Below are 24304 nucleotides of genomic sequence, written 5' to 3'. Positions count from 1 at the left end.
AGTAATGCTTGTCTGTGCAAAGCTCACTGCTATGATGCTATCAAGTGGGTGGCTGCTTCTATAAACAATGACTAGAGAAACCATCCATTCATAATTACAATCCTACACATCCAAACGTTGAAGCATGCCATCTAATATTTGTCTAATACAACAATTAAAAAATAATTTCACATCTGCAGGATGACTTAATATGTAATGTATTTAATATTTCAATTAATAAATTGACATTAAAATATTATGTGTAAATATTTACATACTAAAAATCTAACCCTAAATTAAAATGCTTAATCAAGATGTAACCTAAACTGAATTCATATTTCTTGGAGGCTTTGAATATTCTGTTGAACAATAGAGGGCCTTCAAGTGCAAAAGGTTGTGAATCACTGCACTACATTCTCTTCATAAGTAATATTCAGCTGAGTGAAACCTCAACAGATGGTGCATGAAGACTTGCAAGCGAAATGGGGATGAAAAGAAAACTTCTGCTTTCCTCGAGACTGATGTCAATTGTCATTGCACTGATTATTAGCAGCCCTCACAGAAATCCGCATCCGGAGACGCTTGGTAGCCGCATCTATATGAATAACTTGTAACAAGATCTCACTCAAAAGAGCATATGAGAGTCTGTGCCATTAGATTCCATAGAAATACAATCACATTCAGCAGCTAAATGGCTTCAAAAGTCACTATCAGTAAAAAAAAAAAAAAAACATTCTGCACCATCTTTACATTGAATTGGTTATGTCTTATAAAGCCATTTTGTGATAGCAAAAATTAATCTACACAATGCAAACATTTGTTGCACATGTTAAAGTGCACAGATTTGTTGTATACACACATTCATGCATCCCTGCTTGCAGACTAAACCTCACATACTGGAAATAAGAGCTTTTGCTGGAACTGCCTTCATGAAGCAGAGTTACGCTGACAAAAACAATCAGTTTCTGATGGACTGAAAGATCATCACATTGACCAGGTTTTGGGGCAAAGTCATACCTGAACCCAGTTTTGAGAAGATTCTTATGGGACAGGTTAAGTGTCTCACCTGAACCTGGTTTGACCTGACAGGACAGGTGAGAGATAGGGAGTGACCAGAAGTCATTTTGACTGACATATTTTACCGATATTCACACTTAACAACTGTCCATTGGTTATCGGTTCTTTAATAGCAGGTTTGCCGATTAAATGCGACCATTTGACAGATAAAAAAAAAAAAGTCATAGTCATCTATTAATATGTGGCACCATTTGACATTTATACAAAAGCAACATTAGCAAAAACAACAAACAATTCTCAATTGTAAAATATGTAAACAAAAAAACTTTTTTCAGAAATATATATATATATATATATATATATATATACACACACATAAACGTGTTCAAAAGTAGAGAATTATTGTGTAAACATTTTCGTTCTGCATATCAGTGCTCAGAAACGAAACACAAAAATAACAGATATCGGTCATAAAAATGAAGCACGATTGGTCAGTAGCTACTGTCAAGACCTGCACCTGGCCTGTAGGGGTTTGAGATAGACAACCGAGCGTCTTTCCTGAACTGATGGGTTTCTGACAGGACAGGTGAGATCGCTACCTGAACCATGCCTGAGAGATTTCTCAAACACGTGACCGTTTTACCTGGTCTAAAGGGTTTCTGATCGGACATCTGAGCGAGCGTGTTATATTTAAAACAGAAGACCTGGGCTACGCGAGCTTCGTCTGGATCTGATCTCGATTTCAGATGTGGCGGATGAGCTCTGAGAGGCTTTCAGATTTGACAGGTGTGATCAGCAGCATCTTACCTGGAGTGTCGGAGGAGGACAGCGCAGGTGAGTTGAGTTTGGGCCGCTTTGCGCTGGAGGGACCCATATCCAGTAGATTATCAGCCATCGTGCTCTCTCGCTTCACAAAAAACACGTCAAAGCAATAAATGCGTCTTCCAAGAGCCCGGGAGGGGGGACAAAGCGAAATAAATCAAAGCAACCCTCGGGTTTTTCTATTATTATTCAGCGATCAGGGGCCAATAATTAACAGATGGGGCTCAAACGCGACTCAACAGCGCCCCGCTCCGCCACCGCCATTCACCCCATGATAATCCAACACCCAAAACCCGCATAATTAACCTTAATGATCACCCCAAACCCCACGGAAATACATTATATCATCGTTAAAACCGAAAAACAAACGACGAGGGGAGAAAAATCATCAATCCCGGTTCCTTCAAGTGGCTCGCGTGGGTCTGTTCAAAAAGGCTATTTTCTGCGAATAAAAACAAAGACCTTCAAGCTCCATGTCCAGCCCAAAGCGAATAATCTGGAAAGTCCGGAAATATAAATGAAAAATGAGAGCAAATAATTGTATTTTAATATAGGCGAGTGGCACAGGAGCGCCGCTCGCGCTGAAGGGGGAAATCAGATATACGGGGGTTTTCCAGCCGACCACAAAAACGGCTCCATTACGCTAATATTCGCCACAAAGGTCGCGATTCGGCCCGAAGCTTGTCTTTTCCGTCGCAGGGAAGCTATTTGGGCCGGTTCCGATGGAGCCGGGTGCGTTAAAAATAATATAATGCTCTCCCGAAATCCTGACGCTCATCCGCGACAAGATGGCGGCTGTCGATTCCTTCGATACAAAAAGTTTTTTTTTCTTTTCCAGCCAGACTGTGGAGGGGGAGGGGCTGCGCGGCCCGCCCCTTACGCAAACGCGTACGTCACGCGGTCGTAACCAAAACAGCCGCTAGGGGGCGTGGTTTACAAGTAAATGGTGTAGATGTAATATTCGATCGAGTCAGTTTTGAGCGTCGTCCCCTTACAAAAGTGTACCATGCTAACAAATACCACAGTTAGTACATCTCTTTATTAAAATTAAATAAAAACATTGTTTGAAAGAGATCTGTGCTAGGATTTTTCAGTGTAGTACTGCAGTAAAACTACATGAACCATGTAACTTTTGTAAATACAGCTGTGTGTATACAAAAGATGTGCTTAATAAGAATAAAAGGAATAGTTCATCACAAAATTAAACTCACTCGTGTGGTAGTGTGTGTGCAGGATATTGCTACTGTGAACAGGCATTGAAATTTTCAGATTCATTACAAATCAACAGACAGAAGCCGACTTCAACACTGTATTATTGGCTTTACCTTTTCATCCATTAGCTTTGATGTAACAGTATAGCACATGCATTGATATAAATAATGCAAAAATTAATTATATGTCAACACACAGAGCAATGCATATGTACAAACATAGGAGAGAAAAAAAACTTTATACAAATGAATACAGATTGAGTTTATAAATGAAGAAAGCGAGAGAAACTCGAAATCATACATTCTTGAATAAATTTACGCTCTTTGGCAAGAAGTCTCTGTTTGAGATATTTCTATTAAAACACACATTTGTGAGTCAAATTTTACATACACAAATTTCCTACGTCAAATTGCTTGGAATCATCAATTGTACCAACTGTGGCTCTTCTGTTATCATACATTAGTTCAGCACTTTCATTTGCCCTAAATGTGTTTTCCTCACAATAAAGTCTCAAACAGAAGTAATGGAATGGAAAGTTCATAAGGAGCACATTTCCATAAAAATAACTGATGAAAAACCCAAATGTGCTTCGTCCAGCTAAGTTCAAGCAGCAGTTCGGAGGCTGAAGCGTAATGCTTATTTAGTTGGATCAAGTTTTATATTGCTCTACTACTCTGAAACAGAGGAGCCCATAAGGGTTGTGTGCTCGTTCCCCATCCAGACAGCAAGGGCACTTTTATTGTTTAGCAAAAGTCGTGCCCCTATAAAATATATCATAAATACATGGATTGCTATGCTTGGTGTCACCAAAAACACATCAAATGAACAGAAATCAGCACAGAACAAAAATGACATATTAGCATGGCACCTTGGAGTAAAATGACAATATTCATCCTGTACATTTTTAAATGAAGAGCAGTTCACATTCAAATGGAATATACAGTGAAAATGGGCACGTCAAGATAATCGTTAAGAAAAGGCACAGCGCTAAAGATCACGTTGAATCTGAAGACATTTATCATACACAAGCATTTAGTGTATAACAATGAACAGATAAACAGGATGATGTTAATAAATGCATTCTAAATGAGTAAAAGGCACTAATATATACAATGAGAAATACTGACAAATCAATCACCTTTTATAACAATTCCCTTTTAGAAGTATAGGTTCTTGGCAGTTTGCAAATTCACAGCAATGTCAAGAAAAGTTATACATTTCACATTTTCTCATATTCCCATAAATATCACCACTGAATGTGAAGTATGACAAATCAACAGCAAATCTTTGCGCACACAACCCTTTTAAACTAATACAGGTCACCCATCATAAAGCCAAAACGTAAGGGAAAAAGCAAAGATACTAAACCGCTATCAAAATGTAAAACATCCGATTTTTAAATCATTAGACAGGCATAAAATGTATGTAGTATCAGTGCAGATTAAGTTACTCACAAAGCTCAATGTTAAAAAGATTAAAATCTACTTCCTTTTGTTAATACCCCATACAATATTTTCCCCTTTACTATTGCACATCAAAAGACAAGCAGGCAGAGTCAAGGCTATGGTCTAATCTATTCTAATATTCACATGAGTCTGTACATTTGACTGGCCTGGTACATATGTTACCTAGATTATTGCCAGTTCTTGAAACTGTTATGCCACTATGGTGACTTAACTGGCAACATAATTTCTTGTCTCTTTAGATTTGAGTACAGTTAAAGTTAGATTTTTTCCCATTTGAACTAATTGAATTGAATTTTAACACTCAAGATGTCAGCGCACAATAATTGAAATCAAAGCCATCATGAAATGGCACGCTCATCTCTCTTATGACGTAATTTTAAGTGAAACATTATATTCCATGAGAAAAAAAGTAGGATAGGATTTAATTTGATCCATCAGGGATTGATAAAACCAGGGGTACTCAAGTTCAGAGGCCATGCAGGCTGGATTTAAACCACATAAAATGCGAAGTTACAGTTTGCATCATAAGACTTTATTTATGACAATATTTGCAGTTTATTGATTTAGAAATGCAGTTTATCACTTATCTAAGACTTGCTTGATTAAATACATTAATCTTCTGCATGATGCGGGCCACAAAATGAATGCAGACTGCATTGAGCACCCCAGGATTAGACGGTGGAAGTAGATGATACCATCTTTTTTCCCAATTTGTGAGGATTTTTGACCAGAGTACGTCCAATTTTAAAGCGTTGTTTTCAAATCTATCATTAGGCCTATTTGCTATTATTGCCATAATCAGTTTAATATTAAATTGCTGCACTACCTACAACGGTAACCTAAAACAATGTTATTTAGCTATTGATTACCATTATTTTCCAGGCCTGCACAGCCTAGGTGACACCAGCCGAAAAGTCATTTCAGAGGTAGCGCAAGTTTAAATTTTGACTGAAAGATTACAGACATTTTTGCTTTTACAACAACGTGCACTAATGAATCATCCAGAATAAGACTAGGAATGTTTTTAGGAGAGTAAATGGGGTCAGTGTTGATTTTATGTTGACTTGTAAACAAACTGCCTATATCTTAAAACTGACTGCCCATTTTTATATTTTATGTAATATTTTGTGTAAAGTCTGAAAGTCACAGTAGCTTATGCATGAATGCATTTTTGTCCTTTAAGACTATGATCTGATTAGCGTTAAGGCAAACTTGCACATTGTCTTAGAACTTTCATCAGAAATTCAGACATTGGTCAGCCAACCAAGCATTTAGCTGCAGAATGAAGAGCAATAGGAAAAATCACGAAAAAAGAGACAGAAAGGCCATAATCAGACACTTAGGAATACATGCATCAAGATAAAGCACTGTAGAAATGTTTGATATTGTTGATTGTAGGTGATTTTAGCCCACAGCTTGCTCTACATTTCGCTAATACTTCTTCACAGACACTTTTGGCCATGCACCAAACGCAATGGTTTTGTCTTGGGTCTTTTTAAAACAGCAATCATCGGAATACAGAGTTTTGCTTTGTAAATTGTTTTGAATACTAACTGATGAAGGTCCAACTGAGAGAACTCAAATTATCTACAAATATTCCAAAATATATCAAATACTTTCACAAAAATTAAAGCGCTTTCTAACATCAAATTGACATGCTAAATCTTTTAGATCTTCAGCGAAAGATTTGACTCAGAAAACTTTTTGAAAAATGCCTCATACATATTGTTATCATCCTAAAGGCACTTCATTAAAAGAAAACCATTCACGAAAGGCAGACAATAGTAGAAGCTAGAAAGAAATAATATTCGAAATTAAATTAGCGGAAATAACTGCTATCTATTTAAGGATGGGACTTCAGGTCTGTGTCGTCCAAATGCATCTCCTCTGCATTTCGTATCCCATGTAGAAATGGTTCATGTGGCTCCTCTGAGTTTTTACGGTCCAGCACCACCATCCAGATGTGAAAGTATCTCCAGGTTTGGCTAGCGCTATAAACACTTCATGGTTGTGTGCTTAAACTTTACACATATGCGGATGCAAATCTACGCTAGCATACATCCCTAAACACACCTATCCCGACAAACTCAATGGAGAGCCTGTGTTTAAAGCGATAACAATGTTGCTTGTTTCAAGTCAAAGTTTTGTCATTTCGCCCATGTATGCAATTTCTCCCTCCATTTTTGCAAAAACCTCTGCAATTCCCGCCCGGACAGGAGGAGAGGTCAGAGTCGGGTCCGGTGGTTTACCGAAAACCGCTGGACTTGCACTCAGGCTGGTTTCCGGTATGCAAGTCAGGCTAACCGCAGACACAGATCGTTGAGTCTTCGACATACCATTGCTTCCAGTCTTCTCAGGAAAGTCTCTACGTGCGAATCCCTGTCCGGTAAGTCCTGAGCTCACAGAGAACGACGCACCTACTCTACTGGCTGCTGGGACCATATTGGCGATCTCATCGGTGGGCGAGCGTCCGATGCTGCCATCCACCTGCACTCGGATTTCCGGAGAGACCGAGAGCTGGTATTGAGGTACAGGTCCGCTGTCTGGGCTCTTCGGGTAAAGGTAGGTCTTCATTTGACCCTTGCCCTTCACGTTGACGGTACCGCGGTAGTCGAACTCGTAGTCCATTCCACTGAGCACGCAGTAGCTCTCCTCACTAACTTGAACACGACACTCCACACCAGTCGTGTCCATCCGGCTTGCGATGTTCACCGTGTCGCCCCAGATGTCATAGAGTAGCTTGGTGGTACCGATGACTCCGGCGGTAAGAGGTCCATGGTTGAACCCGATTCGCAACTTGAACTTAAAGCCAAGCATGTTTTTATTAAAGTCGTCCACAACGCGCATCATTTCCAAAGAAAATTCGAAGAGCGCTCGCAGGTGGGCATGCGGATGGGCTTGATCGCTACACTGTTGCGTATTGAGCCCAGACGCCGCCATGTAGGTGGCACCGATCGTCTTGATCTTCTCGATATTGGAAAAGTCAGATTTGCGCAAGAGTTCGTCGAAGTCCCCGATGAGTTCGTTTAGGACACGGTAGCACTCCTTCCCGCCTTCGTAACTCTCCTCGTAGAACTCGCTGAAGTTGACGATGCTGGCGAAAATTACGCCCACGTTGTCGTGGTTCTTCGAGTAGCTCTGGGTCACCTTCAGCTGCTCGGCCACGTGGATGGGGATGATGTTGCGCAGGAGCCAGTCGGCCTGGTCCCGCATGTTTTGGATCTTGATGCGGTGCTGGTCTGCTTCCACGTTGCCGTGGTAGTGTAGACGGTAGCTCACCTCGAACTCGCGGTTTAGGAACCAAACGAGGAGGAGCAATAAGAAGAAGGCAACCAAAGCTTCCGGGCAGAGCAGTTCCTGTGGTCGGGTCAAATCTTCTGCAGGGGATTGGATGTCATTAAAGCTGCTGTTGAAGTCACTGGATCTGGTGGATACAGAGAAAGACAATTGCTGAAACAAAACTTAAAACTCTAGCTTCAGTGGTATGCTAGCATAAAATCAATCTACTAAAATGTGAAACAACAAGGAGTATCTGTAGTCTTAAACTTACCTCAAAAATAAACGTTCCCAAGTGCTATAAGAAAAATGACAACAAAAAGTTAGCTTTGGATTAGTTTTAGCATAGCATAACTAATTTATGAAAATCCAATAAAAACATCACAATTCATAAACTTGGATAAATAAATATTTATATAATGCAAGGATGCATTAAATTGATAGAAAGTGACAATAAAGACATTTGCCTATGCCTATTTCAAATAAACATTGTTTTTTTTTAATCAAATAATCCTGAAAAATCTGTATATTGTAATGATTTCTGAGAGATCATGTGACACTGAAGACTGGAGTAACGATGCTAAAAATTCAGCTTTGATCACAGGAATAAATGATCTTTTAAAATATATTTAAATTGAAAACAGGTATTTTAAATTGTGATTATTTCACAACATTTCTGTTTAACTGTATTTTTATCAAATAAATCCAGCTTTGGTGAGCAGAAGAGACTTAAAAAAAAAAAAAAATCTTACTGACCCCAAACTTTTGAATGGTAGTACACATACACAAACAAATTGAACAAGTCAATGTTCTTAAATAAATACTCAAATTTATTTTAATGTTAAATGTCTTTATTATGGAAACTGTGACTTTTTCATCTCACAATTCTGACTTTTTTTCTCACAATTGTGTGATATAAACTGCATTTACAAAAAAAACTACTCAGAATTGTGAAACTTAAAATTCTTAGAAATAATGTCGTAACTGAGAAATAAAGCAAAAGTTGCAAGATATATATTTTGACTTTATTACTTTCAATTGCGACTAGTCACTTTAGTCAGAATTGTGAGATATAAACTCACAATTCTGAGAAAATATCAGAAAATAAAAAATGTTCCCCTCAGAATTGTTTTATAACTCTCATTTGCATGTTTATATCTCATAATTCTGACTTTACTTCTCGCAATTGTGAGTTTTTATTTTACAATTCTGAGGAAAAAAAGTCCGAATTGTGAGATAAAAAGCCACTATTACCGTACCTTTTTGCTTTCAGTGGTGGAAATGTGCTTCCATACTTTTTCAACTTGTTTTCCAGTTAAAATATCTAAAAATCTCATCTTTTGTCCTAGCACATTTTTGTTTCACTTGCTTTTTTAAATAAAGGAAAAGAAAAAAACTGCATTAAGTCAAAATACATTCTCATATTTAAGACATTTTCTTATGAAATTAAGTTTTCTGCAGTGCTGTTTCTCAAGTAAATGGTTTTCTAAATATTTAACTCAAAGATGACAAACAACACTTTTGTTGTTGCTGTGTGCAAAAGTTCTGTTTATACATTGTGCATTGTGTGATTGTTTGAACCTGCAAGGGGGGCTCCAGAGCACACTGAGAAAGGTGAGTCCTGCAAGCGTCGCAAGGATTGAACGCATCCAGAAACTGAGCTGGCAGAAATTGCTGTACTGGATGATGGCAATTATGACAGCACAGCAGGTGAACATGGTGAACTGGGGAAAAGAATGACATGAATTAAACATGCTCATGCTCGCAGAAGAGTACGTGCAGGATTGCAGTTTACAGAAATATGTACTTCCCTGACTCAGAGCAGCATCAAATTGCTTCAATTACTGCATCTTTGTTGTCTAGAGGTCACCAGACATGTCTATAAAATGTTACATAATAGATATGTACTGTACCATACATTAGTGCGCACTTAAAGGTGTTTAGCCCAGCATGCACATTTACTTTACTTTTTTACTGCATATAAAATGGTTTCTTGTGTTTTAACAATAAATACCTTCTATTTACAGCTGTTTTACAGTGCTTTTAAAGAAAATCTACACAATGAGGACTAAGAATCTTTCCAAGCAGACAGCAGAGGAGGACACTCGTTTATTAAACTCATATTGTCACACCCATGGACGTTTTGTGTTTCATTCCCCATGTGCTCTGTGTGACCTACTTTTTCCTCATGTCTGATTTGTGTCATTATGCCCAGGTGTGTCTAGTCATTATCCTCATTTACGTTGCCCATATAAGCTGTATTCAGTTCAGTGATTCTTGGTCCAGTCTCGTCTCTGTGTACAAGTGTTTGCTGCCTTTCTGTTGTGAATTGCCTTGTGTGGATTATATTAAAACACTTTGACTTTGAGCTTCATGCGAGTCCTTACTACACTGAACCGTGACACATATGTGATCCTAAACTCGGTGGATTTAATTTTGCTTTAAAAGGCATCAACAAATTGGTATGTATACATAAAAAATATATATTTATTATTTAAAAACAATTACACACTACTGTTGAAAAGTTTATGATCGGTATTAAAAAAAAATTAATAAATTCAAACTAAGTGTGTTATGCTCAGCAAGGCTGCATTTATTTGATCAAAAATACAATAAAAAAACTGTAGCCTAATATTCTAAAAAATATTTACAATTTAAAAAATGTAATTTATTCCCGTGATCAAAGCTGAGTTTTCAGCATCATTACTCCAGTCTCCAGTGTGACATGATCCTTCAGAAATCATTCTAATATGATGATTTGATGCTCAAGAAACATTATTATTATTATTATTATTAACAATGTTGAAAACAGTTGTGCTTTTTAATACTTTTTGAAAACAGTGATACTTTTTTCAGGATTGATTTGTTTATTTGAATAAATGTCTTTACTGTCATATGTGATAAATTTAATGCATCCTTGCAGAAAAATGGCATTAATTTCTTAAAAATAAATAATATTACTGACCTCAGACTTTTGAACAGTATATTAAGCATGCATTTGTGACCCTGGACCACAAAACTAGTCTTAAGTCGCTGGGGTATATTTGTAGCAATAGCCAAAAATACATTGAATGGGTAAAAATGATCGATTTTTAGACTATTAAAGTAAAGACTATGTTCCATGAAGACATTTTGTAAATTTCCTACTGTAAATATATCAACTTCATTTGATGCATTGCTAAGAACTTCATTTGGACAACTTTAAAGATGATTTTCTCTTTTCTTTTTTTTTTTTTGCACCCACAGATTCCAGATTTTCAAGTAGTTGCATCTCGGCCAAATATTGTCCGATCCTAACAAACCATGCATCAATGGAAAGCTATTTATTCAGCTTTCAGATGTTTCGAAAAATTGACCCTTATGACTGGTTTTGTGGTCCAGGGTCACATTTTATTTTGATTAAGAATAATTATATTTTGATTATAAGAATAAATCACAGTTTCACAAACTTGTGACTACAATTTTTATTATTTAAATGCTATTTTAGCATTTATTAATATTTTTTTCTATTCTAATCCTAAAGATGGAGGAAATGAATGGAGGAAAATGTTGCCATCTGAAACAGGGGTTACTCTAGAACAAAATTAAAAAGTTCCAGTGAATGTGAGCAGTGCTATTTGTAGATATCAGAGTACCATGGTATTAGCATCACTGTACTGCTACAGTACTTTTTTTTTTAAAAGGGGAAAGACTGAACTGTTAAACAAATGCAATTTATATTTAATAAAACTTTTTGACATAAATGAAAACCCCTTCACAATATCATTGCTGTTGTTTACCTGTAGGGAGTCATGCATATTGCAGGTGATATGAGAGAAAACAGCCACTGCAGGTAAAGACACCAGCATCGCTCCGATCATGTGACGGGGAACCCAGCCAGAAATGACCCAGAGGAGGGTCCTGGTGCAGTTCAGGACACTGTCCAGGTAAAAGGCTCGTCTGTAAAGTATACAATGAGATGCATTTCATCAGATTCAGGATTATACAGCAACAGAAATATGCGCTTTGTGTATTGTGCATTATGCTGCTATTTCCTTGGTCCCGTTTTAAGACTGAGGTAATAGCCCGTTCTGAACAACAAAACATCTCAATAACATACTGGAATATGAGTTAAAAGAGTTCAAACTTCCATAATTTAAGCCAGTTGGTTCCTTGGTGTGTATGGACCTTAATTAGAGTAGATGCCATATTTATTTAATGTAATCTAGGGTTATTATATTTAACTAAAACTAAACCATAATAAAATAATTTGAAATTAAATAAAACTAACTATAGTAAAATAATACAAAAACATTTAATATTATAATATTTTATAAATTTAAGCTAGTTGCCAAACCAATATTTCTCTTTTTAATTTAGTTTTACCTGATGTGCTAAAATAACACTGAAATAAAATGAAAACTACATGGACATATATAGACATTACAAAAAACTACTAAATATAATAAAAACACAGAAACAAATGTCCAAAACTTCTAATTTAATGACAAATATAAAAATAAAAACTCAAAATATTAATAAAATCTATAGTAGTATCTCAATAATAATAAAGTAACACTTATATGAACAAAAACGCGGTAGGAAAAGTATCTATTCAATTCCATCATGCAGACAATATAACACTGAAAATATTGATAATGACATTTTTATTCAGACAGTAAAATCAAATTCCCCACAATTTCCAGAAAGTAAACAATTATCTGTTGAACCAAATTGCAAAGAGAAATATTGTTTAAAAACTACTGCCAATGTTTTACAGCCTTTAAAGGGATAGTTCACCTGAAAATGAAAATTCTGTCATCTACTCACCCTCATGTTACTCCAAACCTGTATGTAAGAAAATGCTTTAATGCAATAAAAAGTCAATGGGAACTGAGACTGTTTATTTACCAACAAATCATCTAGAACAAATTAGGGTGAGTAAATTACAGATTTTTCATTTTGGGGTGAATGATCCTTTTAAAGTCACTGAAAGCAAATTAAACATTAAAATTTTAGCTACAAAGGATGCTAAAGCTTTTGAATATGAAACAAACATCTGTATAAGCCTGGAACAGATCCAGACGCCTGCTGGTTGAAACGGAGGCTAAATGTGTAATTCCTCTACATTATTTAGCACACGTATCATTCTTTCACTTTTTTTTTTTTGAGCTCAGCCCCATTCTTTTACAGCAGCTATATCTGCAAAAAAAATTAATCTCAAGAGGCATGAAATTCTTATTGAAAACTCTAAATTCGGCCTGACAGATCACAAGCATCAGAGACATTTCTGTATATTAAAAAGATAATGCAATTTGATCTGTTGAATATTTACAGCAAGTAAACCCCTTTTTAAAAAAAAAAAAAAAAAAACCTTTTGGCCTCATCTACACAGGCAGGTTTAAATGAGGCATAGTTAATTCAAAAATTAAATTTCTAGAATAGTTTATTCACCATTTCATTCTAAACGTGTACAATTTTCACACGTTTAGAATGAAATTGAGAAATTTAGATCAAATGTTGCACCATTTTGATCATACATCAGGGGTATTAGAGTGAACTAAACTAAAACCAAAAAATATGGTTACTTGAAATAAAGTAAACATTAACTGAAATGAAAAAAAAAAAAAAAAAAAATTAGGCCTTTTTTTTTTTTTTTTTATTAAAGGCCACATTTCATATTTTAAGTACGAAAACAACTAAAACTAAATTAACTACAACTAATAAATAAAAATTTATAAACTATAGACAATAACAAAAACTACTAAATAAACAATCTACATATACATCCAGAAATTAAATCATTAATTCACCCTAATGTCATTGTAAAACTATTAAAAATTAATTTTGTTTAAACCTAAAATTACGTGATGCAACATTTGATTATACGCCAGGGTTATTATAGTGTATAAAACTATATATTGTTTTTTGATAATTGAAATAAAACTAAATACTTAAGAGAACTTTCTTATTTGATTTAATCTAGCTGCCAAATCAACATTTTTAATTTTCATTTAGTTTAGCTCTCTTTGCTACTAAACCAACTAAAATTAAATAAACATATTTAATAATAATAATAATAATAAAAATTACTTGAAAAATTAAAACAAAGCAAAATTAATAAAACTTTAACTAAAATTAAAGTGAAAACAGAAAATACAAAAAATAAAATGTAATTTAAAATACGAACAATCTATATGACCTTTTTGTATTTTTTTTTTTTTTTTTGTAGTTTTGCCAAATCCATTCACCATCAATGTACAGAAAAAAAAAAACAATTAGGACATTCAGAAAAATATTCTCTTTTATATTGCACGAAAACCAATCAATTGAACAGGTTTGGAACGACATGAGGGTGAATAAATGATCGTAATTTTTACACTCACCGTATTGCCAGCACTAGGGCCAAACATTCAAGCACAGCTGCAACTGCAGCCACTATGAGGGCAGGTGTGGGCAGGGGCTGTTGGGTAACCAGCGGTCGCAGGAGGCAGGCCACAGAGAGAGCCAGGAGAACACAACAGCACAGGAGCATGTCTAAGAAAGTGCTGAACGTTGGACTGGCAAACGTCTGAACAGGAGCCTGTGTTTTAACCTGACAACAATCAGAAATAAAACATCAGAATTATTAATCAAATCAAGAGCTTTGATTTGAAAAAATACTGCCAGTATAATACATCCCATTAAGCATTTATGCATTTCAAAAGGCAGACCAGCAGAGGGCAGTACAGACAGTGCAACAAACTTTGTCCTTGTGATGCTTTCTCTTTCTTACGGACCAGTTACAGACCCTGACTGAGTTAAAACCCGTTATAAACATTGTGACAGAGTGATAACAAATGAAAAGTGACACATAAATGGAATGAACATCATACCTCATCCTGGTAGCTGGTCCTGTAAGCTGACTCCAGGGATTTGTCTATGAAAGTGTGGCTCAACATGTTGATGGGAGGTCTAAAGAAGTAATCTTTCATCAGACTGCAACGTAGAAGCACAGAAAACAAGATTAGATTGTGAAGGAAATTCACTAAGAATCCAATGCATCCACTGTTTATATCTATGCAGAGCATTTGCATTGAAAAGAGGCAATCTGAAAAAAATACTGGTTTTAAGTGCACATGGAGAAGAGCTACTGTATATCAGTGTATATACACTTTACAGCGCCTTTTATGGGTGAATCACACAAAAACACATCCAGATCACACTCTAAATCAAAAGAAAACAAAACACAAAAAATATATTATTTCACCAAGAAATGAAACTTGGAAAAGGAGTTCACACAAAAATGAAACTGTACTCACCCTCAAAGATGTAGATGAGTTTGTTTATCAGAACAGATTTGGAGAAATGGATCCTCTGCAGTGAATGGGTGCCGTCAGAATTACATTACATTTACATTTAGTCATTTAGCAGACGCTTTTATCCAAAGCAACTTACAAATGAGAAAAATGGAGGCAATCAAAATCAACAAAAGAGCAATGATACGCAAATAGTCCAAATAGCTGATAACATCATAATAATCCACAAGTAATCCACACCTGTCACAGAATGGCCCGTCTTCACCTTCACTGATCACTTTCACCTGTTCCTCACTAATCATCATGCTCACCTGATCATCGTCACCGTCATCATCCTGCACTCATAAAAGCACTTCCCTCAGCTCACTTGATCGTCCGATCTTGAAGTAAAGTAACATGACGTAGAGACACCTCAAGGACCGACGCTCTCAACTAGCCCTACTAGCTGAGTATCCTACCTGAAGTTACTTACCTGTTGTTTTGCTCCTTGTCATCCTCCCAGCTCCTGAAGTATACTACGAAGATTCACGGGACGCTCTCCTTCGCCTCCTGGACACGGGAACCTTGGAGACCTGTGAGAAGGAGAAGCATTGGATCAGTCCTTTGTGCACGGAGCACTATTGTCACTAATGAACTGTTCCTCACCTGTCTTCAAGACGATCCTTCACCTGACACCTTGCACGCACCTGAATAAACCCTATATCGTTTACTCACCTGCTGTGTCTGACTGGTTCCATTACAGAAGATCGGACCAACAACCGAAGACGAGATAGCCGCTCGAAATGCTTGAGCTGGTTCCCGTCGTTTGCGGGGGTTCACGCCGCCGTTCGCGGCTCGCCCCTGCCCGTGCAGCGTGGGATGTCGGGCGGCCTGTCGCGGCTTACCCAGGCCACCCGTTTTGGGGAGAACGGGTCGCCATTCGCCGCTCGCCCTTACCCCCCGCCCAAGAGAAATTCGCTCCGCCTGAGACGGCGATGAATGTTCCGCCCGCGGCGAAGAGGATTCCGCCGCGAAGGGCGATGAACGTTGCGCCGTCCGCGCTGGAGAGGATCCCGCCGCCTATAACGGTTCACCCTGAACCACCGAGGAAGGAAAAACAGGTGCCGGTAGGGATTTTAATTGAGTTTGAGGGCATGACATTCCCTCCAGTGCCTGATCCTCGCCAGTGCCATCCAGTGCCTGCTCCTCGCCAGTGCCATCCAGTGCCTGCTCCTCGCCAGTGCCATCCAGTACCTGCTCCTCGCAGGCGCCCTCCAGTGCCAGCTACTCGCCAGTGCCTTCCTGTGCCTGCTCCTCGTCTGAGCCCACCAATTCCGGCACCTCGCAAGTGCCCACCTGAGTTCCCGCTGGTCCCGTCCAGCCGTCCTGAGTTCCCGCTGGTCCCGTCCAGCCGTCCTGAGTTCCCGCTGGTCCCGTCCAGCCGTCCTGAGTTCCCGCTGGTCCCGTCCAGCCGTCCAGAGTTCCCGCTGGTCCCGTCCAGCCGTCCTGAGTTCCCGCTGGTCCCGTCCAGCCGTCCTGAGTTCCCGCTGGTCCCGTCCAGCCGTCCTGAGTTCCCGCTGGTCCCGTCCAGCCGTCCTGAGTTCCCGCTGGTCCCGTCCAGCCGTCCTGAGTTCCCGCTGGTCCCGTCCAGCCCACCTGAGTTCCCGCTGGTCCCGTCCAGCCCACCTGAGTTCCCGCTGGTCCCGTCCAGCCCACCTGAGTTCCCGCTGGTCCCGTCCAGCCCACCTGAGTTCCCGCTGGTCCCGTCCAGCCCACCTGAGTTCCCGCTGGTCCCGTCCAGCCCCGCGCCTCCCGTGCGCCCTCTAATGTCCGCGCTACAAGAGCGCCCCTTTGAATCCGCGCTGCAAGAGCGCCCTCAAGTGTCCGCGCTGCAAGAGCGCCCTCAAGTGTCCGCGCTGCAAGAGCGCCCTCAAGTGTCCGCGCTGCAAGAGCGCCCTCAAGTGTCCGCGCTGCAAGAGCGCCCTCAGGAGTCCGCTCTGCAAGAGCGCCCTCCTGCATCTACGCTGGTCCCGTCCAGCTTCGCACCTCCCGTGCGCCCCCAGGCGCCCGCTCCTCCAGAGCGCCCTCCGGCGCCCGCTCCTCCAGAGCGCCCTCAAGAACCCTCTCCTCCAATGTGGCCCCCAGAGGGGAACTTTCCCAAAGAAATTTTGGGGGGGGGCCATATAGTCTCAGTCTGTGTGGCCAGGCCAAGGGCCAAGGCCACGGAGCACCCCGATCCGCCAAGGCCGCCCAAGGACCCCGATCCGCCAAGGCCGCCCGAGGACCCCGATCCGCCAAGGCCGCCCGAGGACCCCGATCCGCCAAGGCCGTCTGAGGACCCCGATCCGCCAAGGCCGCCCGAGGACCCCGATCCGCCAAGGCCGCCCGAGGACCCAGATCCATCATGGCCTCCCGAGGACCCCGATCCACCATGGCCATCCGAGGATCCCGATCCGCCAAGACCGCCCGAGGACCCAGATCCGCCATGGTCGCCCGAGGACCCTGATCCGCCATGGTCGTCCAAGGACCCAGATCCATCATGGCCTTCCAAGGCCCCAGATCCGCCATGGTCTCCCGAATCTCCAGTCCTGCCATGGTCTCCCAAGGCTCCTGATCCGCCATGGCCTCCCAAGACTCCTGATCCGCCCTGGAGGCTTCCCTGTCCTGTCCAGGTTCTGCTCCAGCCTCCAGGACGCCCGCCCCCCCTCCCCGGTATTGTTACGTCGCGGGACGCGCCGTCCGGGAGGGGGAGGTAATGTCACAGAATGGCCCGTCTTCACCTTCACTGATCACTTTCACCTGTTCCTCACTAATCATCATGCTCACCTGATCATCGTCACCGTCATCATCCTGCACTCATAAAAGCACTTCCCTCAGCTCACTTGATCGTCCGATCTTGAAGTAAAGTAACATGACGTAGAGACACCTCAAGGACCGACGCTCTCAACTAGCCCTACTAGCTGAGTATCCTACCTGAAGTTACTTACCTGTTGTTTTGCTCCTTGTCATCCTCCCAGCTCCTGAAGTATACTACGAAGATTCACGGGACGCTCTCCTTCGCCTCCTGGACACGGGAACCTTGGAGACCTGTGAGAAGGAGAAGCATTGGATCAGTCCTTTGTGCACGGAGCACTATTGTCACTAATGAACTGTTCCTCACCTGTCTTCAAGACGATCCTTCACCTGACACCTTGCACGCACCTGAATAAACCCTATATCGTTTACTCACCTGCTGTGTCTGACTGGTTCCATTACAACACCATGCCAGTCCATTAATTAATATTTTGTAAAGCAAAAAGCTGGATGTTTTAAGAAATAAAAACATAATTAACTGTTTCATTTTAAACCATTGCTTCTGGCTAAAACATGAGTTCTCTTCATTGTTTTGTCCAGTGAAAAAGTGTCTAGCCTAAATCAGGAGAGAAATATGCACAGATCAAGAACCATTTACAAGTGAACACAGTCCAAAATATTTCTAAACAAATGTATTTATAATTTGAAATGAGAGGAAAATAGGAGATGGACTTTTTCACAGCAGGAAGCGTTGAATTATGGACTCGTATTTTGGTCTTGTTAAAAACTTAAAGTGCCTTAATTATGGACTTCACAAGACATTAATTGGTGGACTGGAGCTGTGTGGATTACTTGTGGATTATTGTGGTGTTTTTATCAGCTCTTTAGACTCTCATTCTGACGGCACCTATTCACTGCAAAGGACCTACTGTTGAGCAAAACATGTAATGCTTTTTTTTCTTATGAACATGCAGTTTTTCACTTCACAAGAACGGCACCCATTCACAGCAGTTTTTATTGGCGAGCAAGTGAGCAACTATGAATTTCTCCAAATCTGTTATGATAAAGAAACATTCATCTACATCTTGGATTGCCTGATGGTGAGTAAACTTTTATTTTTGGGTGAACTATTCCTTTAAAATGATATTTTCACTTGTTTTTTGATAATGTGTGACAATTAATGTTAAATGTTTGATGTTTTTACCAGATTTCTTTCTTTGTCTTTTTTTACAGATTTTCATACGGTGTCTTTTGGTGAATTGTAGGGGTAAATTTGAACCTAGTTAAACTGGAATGAATGGCTACAGATCAAGTTTTTGTGCTAAAATCCTATACACACAAGTACGCACAACTATTTAGTACAATGATAGCGTTTATAGAGGAAGACAAGAAAAATGGACCGACCAGGACCGCAGGACACACATAGTACATCACAGCACACAACATCAAAGTGCATCAAGTGTCCCTCTGGGAACAGCATGACCTCCACTGGCGGCCGTTAAGCAATAACGTTCCATCTTGTCTGACATTTTTGTCCCAGTGGGCCCCATCCTCAGTGCTGTCGTTTCCTACCTGTCCTCCTTTATCACGTCCACAAAGTGAGCGTCGCTCCTCTCACGGAAGTTTTTGGAGCGCAGTGGGATGAGGGCGGAGTGGTCCATGTTTCCCATGCTGCCAATGCCTCCTCCTCCGGGCCACTTCTTCTCCTTCTCCTGCAGCATCTCACACAGAGAGGTCTGGCTGTGTGTCAGCGGCTGCTCCAGATGAGGGCTTAACAGGCCATTAAGGGTCTTGGGACTCCTGCCAGGCGGCCCCTGAAGAAGATTCAGATGGAAGATACAAACAATGAGAGAACTGCAGCACAATGTTGTAATAAAAAGGCATTTCAATATATAAGACTCTCTCAAATAAGACCTCTCTAGATGACAATTAAGTACATTTCACCTCACATTCTCATGATGAGTCCTTTTATTGATTGACTGATAGATTTCTTTTTTTCTCTACTCTTCTTTATTCTCAATGGTAATTCTTTATCATACGAAAAAGGTACTATATACAATTATGATGTACTCTACTGTTCAAAAGTTTGGGATCATTAAAACTTTGAAGAAATTAATACTTTTATCCGGCAAAGATGAATTAAATTGATCAAAAGTGACATAAATGGCATTTATAATGTTACAAAAGATCTATTTCAAATAAGTGTTGTTCTTTTGAACTTTCTGTTCCTCAAAGAATCCTGAAAAAATTCCCACATATTCATATTTCACAACTGTTTTTAACACTGCTAAAATGTTTTTTTGAGCAGCTAATCAGTATTTTAGAGTGATTTCTGAAGGATCACGTGACACTGAAGACTGGAGTGATGCTGAAAATTCAGCTTTACATCACAGGAATACATTTTAATACATATTCACATTTCAACAAGTATTTTAAATTCTAATAACATTTCACAATTTTGCTGTTTTTACTGTATTTTTAATCAAATAAATGAGGTGAGCATATTTTTGAATGGTAGACGATCCTTTAAAAGAATCAAATAGTAAAAATGAAAAGGGGAATATATTTTTATACATTATAAAAATTATATATCTTGGTTTTATCAGAGTAAGTGTCACGAATCCTGGCCATGAACTTCCATTCGCTCACCACCAGAGGTCACTCACTCACCACACCCTACATAAACCATGGACTTCCTCTTCCTCTCTGCCGAGTATTGTTTAGCGTATATCTTAGCGATAGCTACTCTACGAAGCCCACTCAGTTGTTAGTCTTCTAGTGTTTTGATTCCTGCCCATGTTTCCTGGATTAACTCTTTGCCTTGCCGTTCGGACTTTGTTTGGATCATTGCTCATGTACCTGGATTATCTCTCTGCCTTGCCCCTGTTGGATATTGTTCACCGATCGTCGACCCACGCTTGCCCTAGGATCACTCTTGTGTCTTGCCCGTGCCATATCTGTTTGCCGTTCTTTGACCCTGCCTGTGTATTGACTATGTTTATAAATAAAAGTTTGCACTTGGATCCGCACGTCTCACGTCTCGTTCACCCCGTTACAGAAAGGTTTTTTACAAAAATAATGTCACAATGGGAAAAGTCTTAATGGTTATACAAATAGTCCTAAAACATAAGCAAAATACATAAGACACTAGGGGTGTAACGGTACACAAATATGACGGTTCGGTACGTACCTCGGTTTTAACGTCACAGTTTGGTATGATTTCGGTACAGCAAGGTAAAAACAGTGGTTTACTGAACAAGTTGCTCTTTCTTTAAACACTTATAGTTAAAATTTTCTTAGTGATAAAAATCTACCTTAGTTTATGCTTAAAACTATAGGGAGCCATTTTAGATTATAAGGTTAACATTAGGCCTAACAACTTAACCCAAACTTAAATTGAATTACTATTTATTTTTAAATAGACGATCAACACTCAACTTTTAAAAAACAAAATAGTATGCAAACATATAAATTGCACATAATGCAGTTTTTAAATTAACTTAAAATATATAAATAATATAGTAATAATATAGTAAATAATACAATTTCTAGGCTATTTGTTAAAATATATTCAATTACACACTGGCTGTCATAGCATGTTTCTTAACAGATTAATTTATACATACATTAAATAATTAAGACTAACAGGTTTAATAAAATATGAGTATATGGTGTAATATTTCACAAAATGCTCCTCTCTAGACTTAATTTCTCTAGTGAACTAACGAGCTGTGGACACTGATGACTTGCTGAGGTAAAATTAAATGCTACATGACATTTTATTTCCACGCTGTTTTGTTGATGTCTTTCCGCGGTTGAAACACTGATAGAGCAATTACATGAGGCATCAGATGTTCAGTCATGTTTATTCGTGTTAAAACTAGTAGTACAGAGGAAGGCATGATCGCGTTCACTGTGTGGCGCATCACGGCTCAGACACGGGAACCGGAGCTGATCGCGGCCGCCCGAGTCAATGCTTGTGGTGGGTTTATACCAGCACGTTTCTGAACCGTCCCAGAAGCGGCTCTCCAAGGCGTTTATACAGCGATCTGTCATGCCACATCAAAGACGGTCAAAACGTCATTTATTATTTGAATTTCCTGAAAAAAAAAAAATACTGTATTCGTTTGGTACACACAAATACGTGTACTGTTACACCCCTATAAGACACTAAATCAAATTTCACCACACAGAAATCAGGATTGTACAACTCGTGTTCAGAATAGCACACCTCCACACTACTTATGCAGTGCATATACTGTGCAGAATATGCAAATCTTTTGTACGCGAGAGGACCAAGACAACCGGACATTTGCTGAAATGTGCAGCACACAACCACAGCACACTGCATGCAATACTTCAATGCACAGTGGCTTAAAACTCCCATTTCCAAAGTGATAAATGAACTGAAAAAAAGTCAACTACGATTTCCCATTTCATTCCGAATTTATTTGTATAGTGCTTTTCACCATGCATAACAAGGCTATAGTTTCAGAGCAAAAAACCCCCCGCATGTTTCCAATGTTACAATCAAGATGGAAAAACCATTTATATTTTCTTGATGCATTATTTATTAGACTGTGAAAATTGTATTTTTTTATTCAAAAAATGATGGCAATGCAAAGCTATTTTTATATCCGAGATGGTGACTGAATGACACTCACTGAATTAAACATGCACAGTGTATAAAATAATGAGATCATGTAGCAAGATTGTTTATAGTTTGAAATGTTTATAGTAACATAAAACAGCTTCACAAAATAATTAAAAAAAAACACTAAACAGTGTATTCAATTATTCATCTTAAAACTATTAATGAATAAATAACCAATAGGTGGCGCTATCTGGTAGCCTTGTTATGAAGCACTGCTCTTCAACATGTCTAATCAACATGGTAGGAAATTTGATTAAATAAGACCTTTAATATGGGAGAAGAAGAGCGAAATTCCCTTCTAAATTCTAAATTGCACAAAACAAAACAGTTTAGATTGGCATAAAATACTGTAATATTCTGGATTTTCTCATTCTGCTCACTGAGATCAGGTATAAGACACTCACCTTGCTGTTGACGGTTTTGTGATCAGGATCTGAGCAGCTGTTGCTGTGAACCACCCCGTCTTCAGAAGCTAATGCACCACACGAGGGACAGACAGACTGAAGGAAGAGAAGGAAGAAATCATCAAATGAATTACATGTAGCAGAGAGAACAGAGCCGATCACTTACTGTTTTAATTAAATAAAAATTAAGTTAAAAACAACACTCCACATGGAAAGATCAGTGATGCTACAGTATACTTTGTTCACAATGTTAGTGTGCTTAGTGTTATTAGCGCATTGCTAAGTGATTGCTATGACATTGCTAGGTGGTTTCTAGGAGTTTTAGTCTAAGAATGTTTTGTTTTGAGTTCCAATTAAAGGGATATTTCAACCAAAAATGAACATTCTGTCATCGTTTACTCAACCTAAATTTGTTCCAAACCTGTGTGAGTTTCTTTCTTCTGCTGAACATAAAGATATTTTGAAGAAAGTTAGTAACCAAAAAGTTGACGGTAGCCATTGACTTTCATTGTATGGAGTAAAAAATAGTATGGAAGTCAATGGGGACCAGCAAGTGTTTGGTAACCAACATTCTTCACACATAAGAAAGAAAAAATGTTTTTGTACTAACGTTTTGAGAATGTTGTTTCTAGACAACTTTGCATATGCATTCTATTAAAGGAATAGATTAGCAATAAAAAAAAGACTGAAAAAGTACTCACCCTCAGGCCATCCAATATGTCAATTAGATTGTTTCTTCGTTTCTTTATCGGAACAGATTTGGCAGATTACATCAGTTACTCACCAATGGATCCTCTGCAGTGAATGGGTGCCATCAGAATGAGAGTCCAAGCATCTGATAAAAATACCACAATAATCTAAAAGTAATCCACACGACTCCAGTTTAACAACTAATGTCGTGTGAAGCAAAATCTGCCTGTTTGTGAGAAACAAATCCATCATTAAGAAATTTCCAACTTCAAACTGTCGCTCCTGGCCAAATATGAGCCCATAATCCATAATGCTTCCTCCAGTGAAAAAGTTCATCTCCTGTAGTCCTCTCACATCAAAATCCACTGACATATATTTTTAGAACTTTTGTACTGTTTTTGGTTGTAGATCTCTGCATATTTCTCACCTGATTTAGATTTATAATTTATTAATTTTTTTGTTAACAAGAGAAAGCAGTATTATGGATAGAGGACTCATATTTTAGCTGGAAGCAAGTTAAAATTATGGATTTGTTTCATACAAACATGCAGCTTCTCGCCTCACAAGACATTAATTGATGGACTGGAGTGGTGTGGATTACTTGTGGATTCCTGTGATTCTGACGGCACCCATTCACTGATAAGCAAATGATGTGATGCTAAATTTCTCCAAATCTGTTCTGATTAAGAAACAAACTCATCTGCATCTTGGATGACCTGAGGGTGAGTTAATTGC

General features: G+C 39.1%; 2 protein-coding genes across 5 annotated transcripts in view; both read right to left on the bottom strand.

Annotated features, from left to right (window-relative positions):
• Positions 1 to 2635, bottom strand: part of LOC306864149 (CREB-binding protein-like) — an 84249-nt gene extending 81614 nt beyond the window's left edge. For 3 of the 4 annotated variants that reach the window (XM_079407893.1, XM_079407892.1, XM_079407894.1), the window contains exon 1: positions 1804 to 2632. In XM_079407893.1, the coding sequence (XP_079264019.1) occupies positions 1804 to 1891 (88 nt within the window). In that variant the 5' untranslated portion in view covers positions 1892 to 2632. Of the gene's footprint in view, positions 1 to 1803 lie in introns of all 4 variants that reach the window. The other variant, XM_079407891.1, reaches the window with a different exon arrangement.
• Positions 2636 to 6632: 3997 nt separating this feature from the next.
• Positions 6633 to 24304, bottom strand: part of LOC306868146 (adenylate cyclase type 9-like) — a gene marked incomplete at both ends in the record, with an annotated part of 102236 nt that continues 84564 nt past the window's right edge. The window contains 8 exons of the mRNA XM_079414193.1: positions 6633 to 7920; positions 8047 to 8070; positions 9354 to 9496; positions 11552 to 11711; positions 14138 to 14346; positions 14627 to 14729; positions 19394 to 19635; positions 22880 to 22975. Coding sequence (XP_079270319.1) covers positions 6633 to 7920; positions 8047 to 8070; positions 9354 to 9496; positions 11552 to 11711; positions 14138 to 14346; positions 14627 to 14729; positions 19394 to 19635; positions 22880 to 22975 — 2265 coding nt within the window. The remainder of the gene's footprint in view (positions 7921 to 8046; positions 8071 to 9353; positions 9497 to 11551; positions 11712 to 14137; positions 14347 to 14626; positions 14730 to 19393; positions 19636 to 22879; positions 22976 to 24304) is intronic.

The sequence above is a fragment of the Barbus barbus genome (genome assembly GCF_936440315.1).
Source record: "Barbus barbus genome assembly, chromosome: 4".
In the NCBI taxonomy this organism is placed as follows: domain Eukaryota; kingdom Metazoa; phylum Chordata; class Actinopteri; order Cypriniformes; family Cyprinidae; genus Barbus; species Barbus barbus.
This window is presented reverse-complemented; position numbering and strand designations above follow the sequence as displayed.